General features: G+C 45.2%; 1 protein-coding gene across 1 annotated transcript in view; it reads right to left on the reverse strand.

Annotated features, from left to right (window-relative positions):
* Nucleotides 1-18,002, reverse strand: part of LOC144607224 (zinc finger E-box-binding homeobox 1-like) — a 171,951-nt gene that overhangs the window by 35,805 nt on the left and 118,144 nt on the right. The window contains 1 exon segment of the mRNA XM_078423908.1: nucleotides 8,737-8,939. Within this exon segment, the coding sequence (XP_078280034.1) occupies nucleotides 8,737-8,939 (203 nt within the window).

An 18,002-nucleotide genomic window follows, 5' to 3' on the forward strand; every position in this document is an offset into this window, starting at 1 on the left:
GGGCAAAGTTAGAGCACATGGTATTGGGGGTAGGGTACTGACATGGATAGAAAATTTGTTGGCAGATAGAAAGCAAAGAGTGGGGATAAATGGGTCCCTTTCAGAATGGCAGGCAGTGACTAGTGGGGTACCGCAAGGCTCGGTGCTGGGACCGCAGCTATTTACAATATACATTAATGACTTGGATAAAGGGATTAAAAGTAACATTAGCAAATTTGCAGATGACACATGGCTGGGTGGCAGTGTGAACTGTGAGGAAGATGCTATGAAGTTGCTGGGTGACTTGGACAGGTTGTGTAAATGGGCAGATGCATGGCAGATGCAGTTTAATGTGGATAAATGTGAGGTTATCCACTTTGGTGGTTAGAAAAGGAAGGCAGATTATTATCTGAATGGTGTCAAGTTAGGAACAGGGGACGTACAACGAGATCTGGGTGTCCTAGTGCATCAGTCACTGAAAGGAAGCATGCAGGTACAGCAGGCAGTGAAGAAAGCCAATGGAATGTTGGCCTTCATAACAAGAGGAGTTGAGTATAGGAGCAAAGAGGTCTTTCTGCAGTTGTGCAGGGCCCTAGTGAGACCGCACCTGGAGTACTGTGTGCAGTTTTGGTCTCCAAATTTGAGGAAGGATATTCTTGCTATTGAGGGCGTGCAGCGTAAGTTCATTAGGTTAATTCTCGGAATGGCGGGACTGTCGTATGTTGAAAGACTGGAGCGACTAGGCTTGTATACACTGGAATAAGAGGGGATCTTATTGAAACATATAAGATTATTAAGGGATTGGACACGTTAGAGGCAGGAAACATGTTCCCAATGTTGGGGGAGTCCAGAACCAGGGGCCACAGTTTAAGAATAAGGGGTAGGCCATTTAGAACAGAGATGAGGAAAAACTTTTTCAGTCAGAGAGTTGTAAATCTGTGGAATTCTCGTCCTCAGAAGGCAGTGGAGGCCAATTCTCTGGATGCTTTCAAGAGAGAGCTAGATAGAACTCTTAAAGATAGCTGAGATCCAGGGAGAAGGCAGGAACGGGGTACTGATTGAGAATGATCAGCCATGATCACATTGAATGGTGGGGCTGGCTCGAAGGGCCGAATGGCCTCCTCCTGCACCTATTGCCTATTATCTATTTACAGGCAATAGAACATCTGGAAAGTGGGATGCTCTTAAAAGTGTGATGCCAAGAGTTCAGGGCATGCACATCCCTGTTAAGAGTGAAGGGCAAGGCAGGTGGGCGTAAGGAAGCTTGGACGATGAGAGAAATTGAGGCGCTGTTCAGGAAAAATGAGGCATGGGACAGGTACAGGCAGCTGGAATCAGGTGTAACCCTGGAGGAGTTTCAGGTGTAACCCTGGAGGAGTTTCAGGTGTAACCCTGGAGGAGTTTCAGGTGTAACCCTGGAGGAGTTTCAGGTGTAACCCTGGAGGAGTTTCGACAACTGAGGTGCAGACTTAAGAAGAAAATCAGTTGGGCAAAAAGGGAGCAGGGGATAGGTCTGATAGATAATATTAAGGGAGAACAATGAAGTTTATTGGTACACATTAAGGGAAACATTGACCATTGAAAGAGGGTGATTAAAGTGGGAATCCGGCTCCTCAGATACCAAAGCAGTCATCTGTGTGTGGAGCCACAGGAGATGGCCAAAGTCCTCAATGAGTATTTATCCTGTTTTAACTGTGGAGAAAGACATGAAGGCTGGGGAACTTGGGACAGTTAATTAAAGTGATTTGAGGGCAGTTAGTATTACGGTCAAAGAGGTGCTGAACGTCTTAAGACAAATGTCCTGGGTCTGATCAGATATACCCGAGGACACTGGGAAGCTAGAAAAGAAATTACAGGTGTCCTGGCTGAGATATAATCATCATTAGAGATGGCGGATGTGCTGGAAGACTGGAGGGTGGCTAATGTTGTGCCTCTATTTAATCAGGGCTGCAAGGAAAAGTCTGGGAACGACAGACCAATGAGCCTAACATGGGCAGACGGCAAGTTACTGGAGAGTATTCTGAAGTTTAAGATAGGTATGCATTTGGATAGATAGGGGTTGACGAATCTGATCGAGTTTTTTGAAGAGGTGACCAAGGAGGTTGATGAGGGCAGAGCTGTAAACACGTCTATATGGATTTTATCAAGCCATTTGATAAGGTTCCATGTGGTAGGCTGCTGTGGAAGGTTAGATCACATGAGATCCAGGGAAAACAAGCCGACTGGATAGACAGGAAAGGAAAGCAGATGATGATGGTGGAAGGTTGTTTTTCAGACCAGAGGCCTGTGACTAGTGGTGTGCCTATGGGTTGGTGTGGACCCCTTTGCTGTTTGTGGTTTATATCAACGATTTGAATGAGAATGTCGAAGGCATGATTAGTTAGGTAGCAGATGACAATAAAGTGGGTGGTATTGTAGATAGTGAAGATGGTTATCAAAAAATTACAGCAGGATCTTGATCAGTTGGGCAAGTGATCTGAGGAATGACTACTGGTGTTTAGTGCAGATAAGTTGCATTTTGGGAAAGACCAGGACCAGACTTTTTGACGGTGAATGGCAGAGCTCTGGGAAGTGTTGTTGAGCAAGGGATCGAGGTGTGCGGGTACATAATTCCTTGAAAGTGGCGTCACAATAGACAATAGGTGCAGGAGGAGACCATTCGGCCCTTCGAGCCAGCACCGCCATTCAATGTGATCATGGCTGACCATTCTCAATCAGTACCCCGTTCCTGCCTTCTCCCCATACCCCCTGACTCCGCTATCCTTAAGAGCTCTATCTAGCTCTCTCTTGAATGCATTCAGAGAATTGGCCTCCACTGCCTTCTGAGGCAGAGAATTCCACAGATTCACAACTCTCTGACTGAAAAAGTTTTTCTTCATCTCAGTTCTAAATGGCCTACCCCTTATTCTTAAACTGTGGCCCCTTGTTCTGGACTCCCCCAACATTGGGAACATGTTTCCTGCCTCTAACGTGTCCAACCCCTTAATAATCTTATACGTTTCGATAAGATCCCCTCTCATCCTTCTAAATTCCAGTGTATACAAGCCTAGTCGCTCCAGTCTTTGAACATATGACAGTCCTGCCATTCCAGGAATTAACCTAGTAAACCTACGCTGTACGCCCTCAGACAGATAGGGTGGTCAAGAAGACCGTCATCAATCATGGCAATGAGTATAGAAGTTGGGATGTGACGTTCCAGTTGTACAAGACTTTGATTAAGCCACATTTGGAGTACTGTGTTCAGTTTTGGTCACCCTGCTACAGGGAAGATGCTGTTGAGCTGGAAAGAATGCAGAGAGGGATTACAAGGACGGTGACAGGACGTGAGCTGCAGGGAGAGGTTGCGCAGGCGAGGAATTTATTCCTTGGAGCACAGGAGGACGAGTGGTGATCTTATGGAGATGTATAACATCATGAGCCAAATGCATAGGGTAGATGCACAGAGTCTTTTAGCCCAGAGGAGGGAAACTAAAAGAACCAGAGGAGATAGGTTTAAGGTGAGAGAGGAAAGATTTAAAAGGAACCTGAGGGGCAACGTATTCACACAGAGAGTGGAGGGTGTATGGAACGAGCTGCCAGAGGGGGGAGTTAAGCCAGGTATTATAACGCTGAAAAGACATTTGGACAGATAAATGGACAGGAGAGGTTTAGAGGGATATGGGCCAAATATGGGAAGGTGGGACTAGTCTACATAGGGCATCTTAGAGGGCATGAGCAAGTTGGGCTGAAGGGCCTGTTTCCATACTGTATGACTCTATGATCGGTGTGGATTAGTTGGGCTGAGCGGCCTGTTTCATGTACAATTCTATGATGCAATTGGATGAAAAAAATGTGTTTATCAGCAAAATTCAAGTTCAAAATTGATTAGAGTCTCTGTTGAGAGAACTGAAATAAGAAACGTGTTGGTCACTGTGTCATTCCACTAACCAGGTTAAGCTGGTTCAGAGTTTAGAAATACAGCACGGAAACAGGCCCTTCGGCCCACCGAGTCCACGCTGACCGCCGATCATCCGTTCACTATGGTTTAATGTTACTCCACTTTCTCATCCACTCCCTACAGATTAGGGGACAATTTTACAAGAGGCCAATTAACCTACAAACCCGTCGTGTCTGGGATGTGGAAGGAAACTGGAGCGCCCGGAGAAAACCCCTTGCGGTAACACGGCCAACGTACAAACTCCACAAAGCTAGCCCCCGTGATCGGGATCCAACCCAGTTTTCTGGCCACTTCAGACAGAATTACCGTGAGCAAGGAAGGGAATGTGGTGCTCGCTGCCAGTGCATCGTGCGATCCGTCAGCAGGATTTTAATGCACACCATTTGTTTTGTACATGCATGTGAATTTGATCTGATGTCATTTTTTAGCAGTTTTAAAACAAGTTATTCCATGATCAAATAATACAACCGAGGTTGAAATGCGTGTAGTTTTAATTATCCTGCAACAAAAAAAAATCGCGGAGGACAAATTTTAAACCAGCACGAATTGAGCTGAAGAACAGTTTAAAAATAAATTCACCAGGCTTTGTCCCTCAGTACGCTTCAAAGCGCTTTCCTCCTGTTAATTCCCTCTATACTCATGCTTCATCTTATTACAACAGTTTTCTCAGATCATGGGTGACAGTCTATTCCATTTCCTACGTCAAGGTACGCTGTTACTACTTTTCCCCACCGTCACTGGTAATCAATAGTTCAGCCTCCATGAAGATCCCACCGAAGTCTCTCCTTAAACCATTTCATCTTTCTACTCTCTCCCCTCCCCGAGAACTGGTCATCTCTCCTGTCACTTTAGCCGCCATCTGAATTTACTTCAGCCCGTTTCGACCTCCTTTGTGGGGACTTTTACCCTCCTGTAAAGTATTCAAAGATCCATGGCAAGATGTACTGTGTTATTTTTATCTTTCCTGTTTCCCACGGAGATCTGCCATTTTCCATGTCTCCAGCCTCGAGATGCAGAGCTGGCATCAGGTGTGAACTTCATTAAGCATTTCCGAAGGGAAGCCCAGAGATCAAATTCCCTTGACCTGGTGGATTCTCTGAAGAGTTGTTCCCTGATGGGATTGGCAACATGTAAACAGTTTCCTTGGAATTGGTGCACCCAAACGGCATATAACTCCCAGAGGGAATGAACATTACTTCTCAACATTAAAGCCATCTGTTACAAGGCTGGCGTTTGAACTATTTTGATCATTTGTTGACTAATAATGACAGAGAAAATATGCACACTAACAGCACTTGTTCATATTTGCCATTTTTCCCTCCCAATTTCGTTAACAAGGTTTAAAATGTGGTGTTGAAGCAACCGCCACCTTGAAAATTATACAAAGACAGCAGCCAATTTAGTTTAGAGATACAGCGTGGAAACGGGCCTTTCGGCCCACCGAGTCCGCACCGATCAGCCATCCCCACACATTTAGAAGGATGAGAGGGGATCTTATCGAAACGCATAAGATTATTAAGGGGTTGGACAGGTTAGAGGCAGGAAACATGTTCCCAATGTTGGGGGAGTCCAGAACAAGGGGCCACAGTTTAAGAATATGGGGTAGGCCATTTAGAACTGAGATGAGGAAAAACATTTTCACTCAGAGAGTCGTGAATCTGTGGAATTCTCTGCCTCAGAAGGCAGTGGAGGCCAATTCTCTGAATGCATTCAAGAGAGAGCTAGTTAGAGCTCTTAAGGATAGCTGAGTCAGGGGGTATGGGGAGATGGCAGGAACGGGGTACTGATTGAGAATGATCAGCCATGATCACATTGAATGGCGGTGCTGGCTCGAAGGGCCAAATGGCCTCCTCCTGCACCTATTGTCTATTAACACTATTCCATATAAACTAGGGACGATTTTACATTTATACCAAGCCAATTAGCTTAACAAACCTGCACTTCTTTGGAGTGTGGGAGGAAACCGAAGATCTCAGAGAAAACCCACGCTGGTCACGGGGAGAATGTACAAAACTCCATATAGACAGCACCCGTAGTCATGATCGAACCCGGGTCTCTGGTGCTGTAACCGCTGTAAGGCAGCAACTCTACCGCTGCGCCACCGTGCCGCCCTATGTAATATAATGTCGCCAATGTAATGCAGAAAACACTCAACGAAAGCTGTGGTGTAAAACTTAGTAAAACAAACCTGAATCATGCAAGATGGATTCATTTGCTTTTAGGCATTAGATGCATTTAACTACATAATATGACATTAATTTACAATGTTCTGTCCTGGTGCACTGTGTGGAAAACAATGTTTCAGTGTGGAATTTTAGTTATTACTCAAATTGTAGAGGAATTAATTATTTTGTAGCTGCAACTTGCTGGAATTGTCATGTTGATTAGTACGGGTGTCAGGGGTTATGGGGAGAAGGCAGGGGAATGGGGTTAGGAGGGAGAGATAGATCAGCCATGATTGAATGACGGAGTAGACTTGATGGGCCGAATGGCCTAATTCTGCTTCTTATGACCTGGATTTCCTGTAACTGCTGCTGGATCAGATGTAGGTTTACAGGTCACTGGTTAAGCAGGGCATAGGATAAATGAGGACATGGGCAGTAGAATTTTAGATGAACTGAAGTTGAGGGAGGTGGAAGATGAAAGTAGGCATGAAAATCATTGAAGCCAGAGATATCAGAAAAACAGATACGGGCTTCAGTGCAGAAAGGAACTGCAGATGCTGGTGTACACCGAAGACAGACCCAAAATACTGGAGTAACAGTGGGTCAGGTAGCATCTCTGGAGAGAAGGAATGGGTGACGCTTCGGGTCGAGACCCTTCTTCAGACTGAGAGTCAGGGGAGAGGGAGATGCAGAGATAAGGAAGTGCAAGATGAACTCTCGCAGAGAGATGAGGAGAACTTCTTCAAAGTAGGCACACCTTGATGAGATTTCGCAGTGGAGCAGATGAAACGTGTAGGAAGGGGATGGGTGTGAAGGAGGGAACAAAATCAAACATTTCCATTTAAGTGACCACTGGAAAGAACTCTGAAGAAGGGTCTCGACCCGAAACGTCACCCATTCCTTCTCTCCAGGCTCTCTGCCTGTCCCGCTGAGTTACTCCAGCATTGTGAATCTACCTTCTACCGGAAAGAACTACTAACCTTACAAATTAACAGGGTTCACTAGACAAAATTAAAACAGATAAATGGAAATGAGCTCTGCATACATAAAAGAGACGGTAGGTAACATGGCTCTGTGAGCTTGGTTCATCATTCAATACATCCATGGCTAATCCTCTTTTTCAATATCAGATTATTAAGTGGTTGGACATGTTAGAGACAGGAAACATGTTCCCAATGTTGGGGGGAGTCCAGAACCAGGGGCCACAGTTTAAGAATAAGGGGTAGGCCATTTAGAACAGAGATGAGGAAAAACTTTTTCAGTCAGAGAGTTGTGAATCAGTGGAATTCTCTGCCTCAGAGGGCAGTGGAGGCCAATTCTCTGAATACATTCAAGAGAGAGCTAGATAGAGATCTTAAGGATAGCGGAGTCAGGGGGTATGGGGAGAAAGCAGGAACGGGGTACTGATTGAGAATGATCAGCCATGATCACATTGAATGGCGGTGCTGGCTCGAAGGGCCGAATGGCCTACTCCTGCACCTATCGTCTATTGTCTATTGTCTATTCCAGCTCTTTCCCCATACACCCCCTAGCATGTCTCTATCTCATGTTTATAAGTGATGGGAGCAGAATTAGGCCATTCGGCGATCACGGCTACTCCGCCATTCAATCATGGCAGATCTATCTCTCCCTCGTGACCCCATTGTCCTGCCTTCTCCCCATAACCCCTGACACCCGCACTAATCACAAATCTAACCGTCCCTTGCCTGAAAAATATCCGTTGACTTGTCCTCCACTGCCTTCCTTGGCAATGAATTTCCCAGATTCACCACCCACTGATTAAAGAAATCCCTCCTCATCTCCTTCCTGAAGGAACGCCGTTTAATTCTATGACCTCTGGTCCAAGACCTTCCCCACTAGTGGAAGCGTCATAGAAACATAGAAAATAGGTGGAGGAGTAGGCCATTCGGCCCTTCGAGCCTGCACCGCCATTCAATATGATCATGGCTGATCATCCAGCTCAGTATCCTGTACCTGCCTTCTCTCCATACCCCCTGATCCCTTTAGCCACAAGGGCCACATCTAACTCCCTCTTAAATATAGCCAATGAACTGGCCTCAACTACCTTCTGTGGCAGAGAATTCCACAGATTCACCACTCTCTGTGTGAAAAAAATGTTTTCTCATCTCAGTCCTAAAAGACTTCCCCCTTATCCTTAAGCTGTGACCCCTGGTTCTGGACTCCCCCAACATCGGGAACAATCTTCCCGCATCTAGCCTCTCCAACCCCTTAAGAATTTTATATGTTTCTATAAGATCCCCCCTCAGTCTTCTAAATTCCAGCGAGTACATGCCTAGTCTATCCAGTCTTTCTTCATATGAAAGTCCCGCCATCCCAGGGATCAATCTAGTGAACCTTCTCTGTACTCCCTCTAAGGCAAGAACGTCTTTCCACATCCTCTCCACATCCGATCTATCCAGGAGTCTCCTTAAATAGGGAATGAACCTGCACAGCCTTTTGCGGGCGGTTCACCAGCCTCAAAAGGAAGGCTTTTAATCCGAGGGTGTAAACGCGTATCCTGAGATCGGGACTCTTGTTCCAGTCCCTCCTTCAGTCGGAAGGAACATCCTCTCCGCGTCCAGCCTGACAAGCCTGATCAGAGCTTTGTGCGTTTCAATGAGATCGCTTGGAGCAGAATTGGTTTCCTCTTTATACCTGATCTCGTCCTGACTTGTGTGAAGCCATGTGACGATCCAGTTGGGTCCTGTAGGCAAATGTGTAGCGACAGAGGGAACAGCTGAAGTTGTCGTCGTTTTTTTCATGGCGGTATTTGATGTGGTCTTTTAGTGAAGTCAAACGCTTGTATCCTCTATCGCAATACGGGCAGGTGAGGAGCTGAGCAAAAGCATCAGGTGTTCCTGTAAATTTGAAACAGGATATATAAATACATATACCTTCGATTTGTACCAGCATATTTTTCATATTTCAGATACAGCGCGGAAACAGGCCTTTTCGGCCCACCGGGTCCGCGCCGCCCATCGATCCCCGCACATTAACACTATCCTACACCCACTAGGGACAATTTTTACATTTACCCAGTCAATTAACCTATAAACCTGTACGTCTTTGGAATGTGGGAGGAAACCGAAGATCTCGGAGAAAACCCACGCAGGTCACGGGGAGAACGTACAAACTCCTTACAGTACAGCACCCGTAGTCAGGATCGAACCCGAGTCTCCGGCGCTGCATTCGCTGTAAAGCAGCAACTCTACCGTTGCGCGACCGTGCCGCCCTTATTATTATTTTTTTATATTATTATTTTATTATTACAGTTATTTTCTTATATTACAGTCTTTGAATCTATTCCTAAAAGAGAGCAAACCAATTTACGTTTCCGGTACAATTAAAATTGATAGGAAAAAGTAGGCTGACCAAATAAACGTCCTTGCTCCTGTGACTTATACATTTTAAATATACGATACGAGTTGTGAATTTGTGGAATTCTCTGCCACAGAGGGCAGTGGGAGGCCAAATCACTGGATGGATTTAAGAGAGAGTTAGATAGAGCTCTAGGGGCCAGTGGAATCAGGGGGTATGGGGTGAAGGCAGGCACGGGGTATTGATTGTGGACGATCAGCCATGATCACAATGAATGGCGGTGCTGGCTCGAAGGGCCGAATGGCCTCCTCCTGCACCTATTTTCTATGTTTCTATGAGGGAAAGTGAGGCTTAAAACACAAAATACATGAAATTAAAGTGACGAGTGGAAAGGATTGGGGATGTGCAAAGATTGGTGGGGGGAGGGAGGGTTCTCAGTCTACCCCACGACAGAAGGGGGAGGAGTTGTACAGTTTGAGAGCCACAGGGAAGAAGGATCTCCTGTGGCGTTCTGTATTGCACCGTGATGGTACCGGTCTGTTGCTAAGGTGCTCCACAGGTTGACCAGTGTGTCATGGAGGGGGTGAGCTGTATTGTCCAGGACGCTCCGCAGTTTGTGTTGTGGTCACCCACATCAAACATGGAAATGGGGAGGAAAGATTGGGCACTATCCAAGTTACAAGAAAACGAAAGTGTTGCAGGTACATTTTAACAACACATCTGGTAAAAGCACAGATTGCAGCCCGTGCATCTGCATCTGAGAGTTGCGAACCAAAGAGGACATTTTGGTTTGTCACCTGGAGAAATACCTTTGGTTAGCAGCGGGTGACAAACATCACAGGATATTGCATGAAAAATATTTCAAGATTAAAACTAAATACCCCTTTGTGTCAAGGAATCCATTTTTGTAGAGCACTCAACCAGGGAGCTGCAATATTTATATATAATTGTATCTGTTCCATTTGGACAAAGCACTAAGTGCTGGTGGGACTCAGCAGGCGAGGCAGCATATGTGGAGGGGTTGGACATAAGATGATTCGGGTCAAGACCCTTCTTCAGACTGATGTGCTGGAGGGGGAGGTGGGGTGCAGAGACAGCTGGCAAAGTATCTGCAGTTCTTGCGTCTCCATTTTTACCACTCCGCATAAAATCTCCTCAGATCATGCGTACTTAGAAGAAGCTCTCTTTTATCAGTCCCCTCCCTCCACAGGTGCTGCCTGGCCTGCTGAGTTCCTCCAGCACTTTGTGTGTTTTGCTCAAGATTCCCATGTCCACAGTTTCCTGCATTCCACAAGTTCAATGTTGACGTGCTCTTTGTATACAAGTGTCACTTGTGGTGAGGTGACGTCTGTAATCACAAATGTTTGACAGAGTGGTTCCCCAAGCCATGCACACATGGGCTTGTGGGATGATTTGTGATATTCAGTATGATCCCACCCTGCCCACAAGGCAGAGTGAGGGTTTTAAAGAGCAACTACTCGAGAAGAGAGGAGGTGGGTGACTGTGAGGAAAGGGAGTAGACAATGAGTGCAGTTGACCCCTTTCTCTCCGTTCCCCTTTATAACAGGTGAACCCATTAGGACAGACACAAAATGCTGGAGTAACTCAGCGGGTCAGGCAGCATGTCTGGATAGAAGGAAAGGGTGGTATATCGAGTCTTCACCCATCTTCTATTACCTGGCTTCACATGTATTTTGCCCCTATAATACATGAATGCAGGAATACGTGACATTTCGGTTCGAGACCTTTCTTCGGACTGAGAGTTAGGGGAGAAGGGAAACTAGGAGCGGTCACGGTGGCGCGGCGGTAGAGTCGCCGCCTTACAGCGAATGCAGCGCCGGAGACCCGGGTTCGATCCTGACCACGAGCGCCGTCTGTACGGAGTTTGTACGTTCTCCCCGTGACCTGTGTGGGTTTTCTCCGAGATCTTCGGTTTCCTCCCACGCTCCAAAGACGTACAGGTTTGTAGGTTAATTGACTGGGTAATATGTAAAAATTGTCCCTAGTGTGTGTAGGATAGTGTTAGTGCGCAGGAATCGCTGGGCGGCGCTGACTCGGTGGGCCGAAGGGCCTGTTTCCGCGCTGTATCTCTAAATCTAAAAAATCTAAAATCTAAAAGGTAGTTGACACAGATACTATAACAGCATTTAAAAGACATTTGGGCAGGTACTTGGATAACAAAAGACTAGAGGGATATGGGCCAAATACAGGCAGGTGGGGTTAGTATAAATGGGTCATTGGATCGACATGGGCAAGTTGGGCTGAAGGGCCTGATTCCATGCTGCATGACTCTATGCCTTGATGCTACTTGTTTGTAGGGGTTTATCAGTTTAATAGTGTCAGGCTTGGAACAATGCCGTTCAGAAACATATTCTTTATATTCTGATTAAGAATCAATAATTGTAATTCACCAAAGTAATTTCTTTCAAAACTGGACAAATGAGTAAATGAGGATGTAATATAAGCACCAAAGCATAAAACTGACACATTGAGCCAGATACAAGGACTTCCACAGTCCGCGAACAATGCTCTATGGAATTTCTCCGTGAAAAATGGAATATGATAGGTACGACTTTGTCCTTTTAAGCTGTCACTGAAATGAACAGTGGAATAACAGCTATTTAGTCGCAACTCCTTGGTGCTACATTACATCTTTTTAATTGCAAAATTAATATTTACTAGACCAAGTGGACCCGTTGGGCCCAAACCTCTCCTCCCCCACTCCCCCCTCCTCTCTCCCTCCCTCCCTCTCCCTCCCCCTCCCACCCCTCCCCCACTCCATCCCCCTCAACTCCCCCTTATCCTCCCTCCCTCCCCCCTCCCTCCCTAGGAGATAGATTTAAACTTTAAAATGTGAATGACTTAAAAAATATAACACCGATTTCAATGAAACATCTTCCATTAGCACCAAAGGGATGACGGTGAGTAAGGTGGGCCTAAAATTGTCGCGCTATCATGTACCATTTTGGCTGTAGTTCAGGAACAAACAAACAAACAAACAAACAAACTAGAGTTTTAGTATATTGATTTTGAATGAGATTTTCACCACTTAGTGCCAACCTGGTCTGCACTTGCTTTGAATTGTTTTTGTTCTGTACATTCAACATAATGCTGGGCGTGTGAATATTATGTGCACATTAATTACAGGTGCAAAACACATGTAAAGTCAGGCAACAGAAGAAAGGTCTCGACCCAAAATGCCTCCCATTCCTTCTATCCATAGATGCTGCCTGTCCCAGAGTTACTGCAGCATTTTGAGTCTAGATTCAATACAGTTGCTGTCGAAGACATGACTTGGTTACATCTTGGTCAGTTGGCAAAAAAACAGGGATAAGCCTGAGATCTACAGACTCGATTGGACAGAGCAATAGTAAAAAAAAAATTAAATTTTCCTTTTTGTTCATTTAGAGTCAGAGTCATTGAGTGATACAGTGCGGAAACAGGCCCTTCGGCCCAACTTTCCCACACCAAGCAACATGTCCCAGCTGTACTAGTCCCACCTGCCTGCATTTGGTCTATATTCCTCCAAATATGTCCTATCCATGTACCTGTCTAACTATTTCTTAAACGTTGGGATAGTCCCAAGCCTCAACTACCTCCTCTGGCAGCTTGTTCCATACACTCACCACCCTTTGTGTGAAAAGGTTACCCCACAGATTCCTATTAAATCTTTTCCCCTTCACCTTGAACCCATGCCCTCTGGTCCTCGATTCCCCTACTCTGGGCAAGAGATTCTGTGCATCTACCCGATTTATTCCTCTCATGATTTTATACAGCTCTGTAAGATCACCCCTCATCCTCCTGCGCTCCAAGTACTTACAAATAATTTTCAACATATTTGCTGAAATATTTCTCGACGAAACAATTAGAAGTTATATTTTTGAGGGACTTTAACAAAAAAAGAAGAAAGAATAAACAAAGTAATTGGGAAAAAAAACCTGAAAGTGGAAACAAACCAATTTGATAGAAAATGATGACGAAAATCACAGGACTTAATCGCGACAAAGTGCACAGCATTTTATTTTTAAAGCATAGAATGCTGGAGTAACTCAGTGATTCATGCCACAGCTCTGAAGAATTTGAACAGTGACGTTTCGCTCGGGACCCTTCTTTGTTTAACAAAGTACAGTCAAAACATTACTGGTGCACAATGAAGTTTCCAAGATGCTACATTTCTAAAAAAGAAAATCAACATCTGTATCAGATGAGATATTATACAAGATCGACATCCAACGAACTGCATCTCAAAATACTTCAAACAAGGAAGTAATCACGTTAAGGAAAAATTAAACGACTGATATTTATTTGTTTCAGGTGTTTGAAAATGGATTGTGGTCAATAAAACTGTAAAGGTATTTAGAACATACAGTGCCCTCCATAATGTTTGGGACAAAGACCCATCATTTATTTATTTGCCTCTGTGCTCCACAATTTGAGATTTGTAGTAGAAAGAAATATCACATGTGGTTAAAGTGCACATTGTCAGATTTTAATAAAGGCCATTTTTATACATTTTGGTTTCACCATGTAGACATTACAGCAGTGTTTATACATAGTCCCCCCCCATTTCAGGGCACATGTCTGGGACACAGCAATGTCATGTTAATGAAAATAGTCATGTTTAGTATTTTGTTGCATATCCTTTGCATGTAATGACTGCTTGAAGTCTGCGATCCATGGACATCACCAGATGCTGGGTGTCTTCTCTGGTGATGCTCTGCCAGGCCTGTATGGCAGCCATCTTTAGCTTATACTTGTTTTGGGGGCTAGTCCCCTTCAGTTTTCTCTTCAGCATATAAAAGGCATGCTCAATTGGGTTCAGATCGGGTGATTGACTTGGCCACTCAAGAATTGACCATTTTTTAGCTTTGAAAAACTCCTTTGTTGCTTTAGCAGTATGTTTGGGATCATTGTCTTGCTGTAGAATGAACCACCGGCCAATGAGTTTTGAGGCATTTGTTTGAACTTGAGCAGATAGGATGTGTCTATACACTTCAGAATTCAATATGCTACTACCATCAGCAGTTGTAACATCAATGAAGATTAAGTGAGCCAGTACCTTCAGCAGCCAGGCCATAATACCCCCACCGCCGTGTTTCACAGATGAGGTAGTATGCTTTGGATCTTGGGCAGTTCTTTCTCTCCTCCATACTTTGCTCTTGCCATCACTCTGATATAAGTTAATCTTCGTCTCATCTGTCCACAAGACCCTTTTCCAGAACTGTGGTTGCTCTTTTAAGTACTTCTTGGCAAACTGAAACCTGGCCACCCTATTTTTGTGGCTAACCAGTGGTTTGCATCTTGCAGTGTAGCCTCTGTATTTCGGTTCATGAAGTCTTCTGCGGACAGTGGTCATTGACAAATCCACACCTGACTCATTTCATTTCACTACACATTTATGTGTATGTGATAAATAAACGACTATTGACTCCTGAAGAGTGTTTCTGATCTGTCGGACAGGTGTTTGGGGATTTTTCTTTATTATAGAGAGAATTCTTCTGCCATCAGCTGTGGAGGTCTTCCTTGGCCTGCCAGTCCCTTTGCGATTAGTAAGCTCACCAGTGCTCTCTTCCTTCTTAATGATGTTCCAAACAGTTGATTTTGGTAAGCCTAAAGTTTGGCTGATGTCTCTAACAGTTTTATTCGTGTTTCTCAGTCTCATAATGGCTTCTTTGCTTTCATTCGCTCAACTTTGGTCCTCATGTTGATAAACAGCAATAAAAGTTTCCAAAGATGATGGAAAGACTGGAGGAAAGACTAGGTGCTGAGAGCTCTCTTATACCTGCATGAAGGAGGCAATTAAACACACCTGAGCAATTACAAACGCCTGTGAAGCCATGTGTCCCAAACATTATGGTGCCCTGAAATTGGGGGACCATGTATAAACACTGCTGTAATTTCTACATGGTGAAACCAAAATGTATAAAAATGGCCTTTAATAAAATCTGACAATGTGCACATGTGATTTTTTCTATTACAAATCTCAAATTGTGGAGTACAGAGGCAAATAAATAAATGATGGGTCTTTGTCCCAAACATTATGGAGGGCACTGTAGAACAGTACAGCACAGGATGTGGCCCTTTGGCCCACAATGTTTGTGCCGAACATGATATCAAGTTAAACTAATCTCATCTGCCTGTACATGATCCATATCCCTCTATTCCCTGCAATTCCATGTGCCTATCTAAAGGCTTCTTAAATGCCACTATCGTATCTGCCTCCTCCATCACCCCTGGCAGTGCGTTTCAAGCCCCCACCACCCTCTGTGTAGAAAACTTGACCCACACATTTCTATTGAACTTTCCCCCTCTCACTTTATTGCTCTGCCCTTTAGTGCTGGACATTTCCACCATGGGAATAAAATGTTCTGACTGTCTACCCTATCCATTCCTCTCATCTTTGTAGAGACTTCCATCACGTTTTCCCTCAACCCCTGACGTTCCAGTGAAAACAATCCACGTCTATCCAACCTCTCCCTTAACACGCCAATTCTCCCTGAGCTGGCTGAAGCCGCTAATCCAGGCAGCCTTCTGGTAAATCTCTGCTGCCCCCTCTCCAAAGTCTCCACATCCTTCCTGCAATAGGGTGACCAGAACTGCACGCAATGCTCCAAATGTGGGCCTAACCAAAGTCCGATAGAGCTGCATCATGACTTCCTGACTCTTGTATCCAAAGCCCACAGCTGTAAAGATAAGCATACCAAATACCTTCTTTACCACCCTATCCACCTGCGCTGCCACCTTCAGCAAGCTATGAACTGGGATTTCAAGATCCCTCTGCACATCAAAGCTGTCAAGGGTCTTGCCATTAACTGTAGACTTTCCCCTTACATTCTGTAGATCAACCACATTTATCTCTGTCAATATAACCTTCACCACATATCTTATGCATGATTACACAGTCCACCTGGTAGTCCAGTCCAGGATTTGAATAGGACCGCAGCCACTGATAACAGCCTGCTCATCCATTTAGTTTGGTAGTCTGTCAGTAAGCTGATACGAGGAGTGCAACATTATGTATTGTTCACTCTGCGTATCAATGGGTATCAATAAATGCTTTGTGGTTCACCTAATACTTTGTAATGGATTGATTACAAAACACATTCACCCTCTCCAAGTAGTATAAGAAAATAACTGCAGATGCTGGTACAAATCGAAGGTATTTATTCACAAAATGCTGGAGTAACTCAGCAGATCAGGCAGCATCTCAGGAGAGAAGGAATGGGTGACGTTTCGGGTCGAGACCCTTCTTCAGACTGATGTCAGGGGGGCGGGACAAAGGAAGGATATAGGTGGAGACAGGAAGATTGAGGGAGATCTGGGAAGGAGGAGGGGAAGAGAGGGACAGAGGAACTATCTAAAGTTGGAGAAGTCGATGTTCATATCACTGGGCTGCAAGCTGCCCAGGCGAAATATGAGGTGCTGTTCTTCCAATTTCCGGTGGGCCTCACTATGGCACTGGAGGAGGCCCATGACAGAAAGGTCAGACTGGGAATGGGAGGGGGAGTTGAAGTGCTCAGCCACCGGGAGATCAGTTTGGCCAACGCGGACCGAGCGCAGGTGTTGAGCGAAGCGATTGCCGAGCCTGCGCTTGGTTTCGCCGATGTAAATAAGTTGACATCTAGAGCAGCGGATGCAATAGATGAGGTTGGAGGAGGTGCAGGTGAACCTCTGTCTCACCTGGAAAGACACCCTCTCCAAGTGCACCATCACACACTTGCTTGGTTTAAACTCCATCTGCCATTTCTCTGTCCAATTCTGCAGCTGATCTATATCCCACTGTGTCTTCTGACAGCCTTCCTCACCGTCTGCAACTCCTCCAATCTTGGTGTCGTCAGCAAAACTATTCACCAACCCATCCACATTTGCGTCCTGGTCATTTCTCTATGTCACAAACAGCAGAGGTCCCAGCGCAGATCCCTGCGGAACTCCACTGGTCACAGAGCTCCAGCCTGAATATCTACCTTCCACCACAAGCCTCTGTCTTTACGAAAAGGCCAGTTCAGAATCCAAACGACACAAGTCAACGTGAATCCCGCACATCTTGATCTTTGGGATCAGCTTACTATAAGGGACTTTGTCAAAAGCCTTATTAAAATCCATATATGTATCTTCACCAATCTCCTATATCACCTCATTTGAAAGGAAGTAGTGTGGTGCTTGGTGTGGAGGCGCTTGGGAGGACCCTGACAATGAATAGTGGCTAAGTCCATAGTCCAAATAAATACAGAAGTTCTCAGGAGGCAGGAAATTAGAGTTCCAGGCAGGAATGGAAACTCACCACATATCAGGTTGAAATATCGTGAGAGGCTAGTTATCATTTATATAACGGTTGCATCCACGATGCCAGACTATTTATTCTACCGTTGTTTCTTCTACCTTTCATCCAATTCTACCTTTGTTTGTGGGGCGGCACGGTGGCGCGGCGGTAGAGTTGCCGCCTTACAGTGAATGCAGCGCCGGAGACTCAGGTTCGATCCTGACTACGGGCGCCGTCTGTACGGAGTTTGTACGTTCTCCCCGTGACCTGCGTGGGTTTTCTCCGAGATCTTCGGTTTCCTCCCGCACTCCAAAGACGTACAGGTATGTAGGTTAATTGGCTG

Source organism: Rhinoraja longicauda, chromosome 2, assembly GCF_053455715.1.
Source record: "Rhinoraja longicauda isolate Sanriku21f chromosome 2, sRhiLon1.1, whole genome shotgun sequence".
Lineage (NCBI taxonomy): Eukaryota > Metazoa > Chordata > Chondrichthyes > Rajiformes > Arhynchobatidae > Rhinoraja > Rhinoraja longicauda.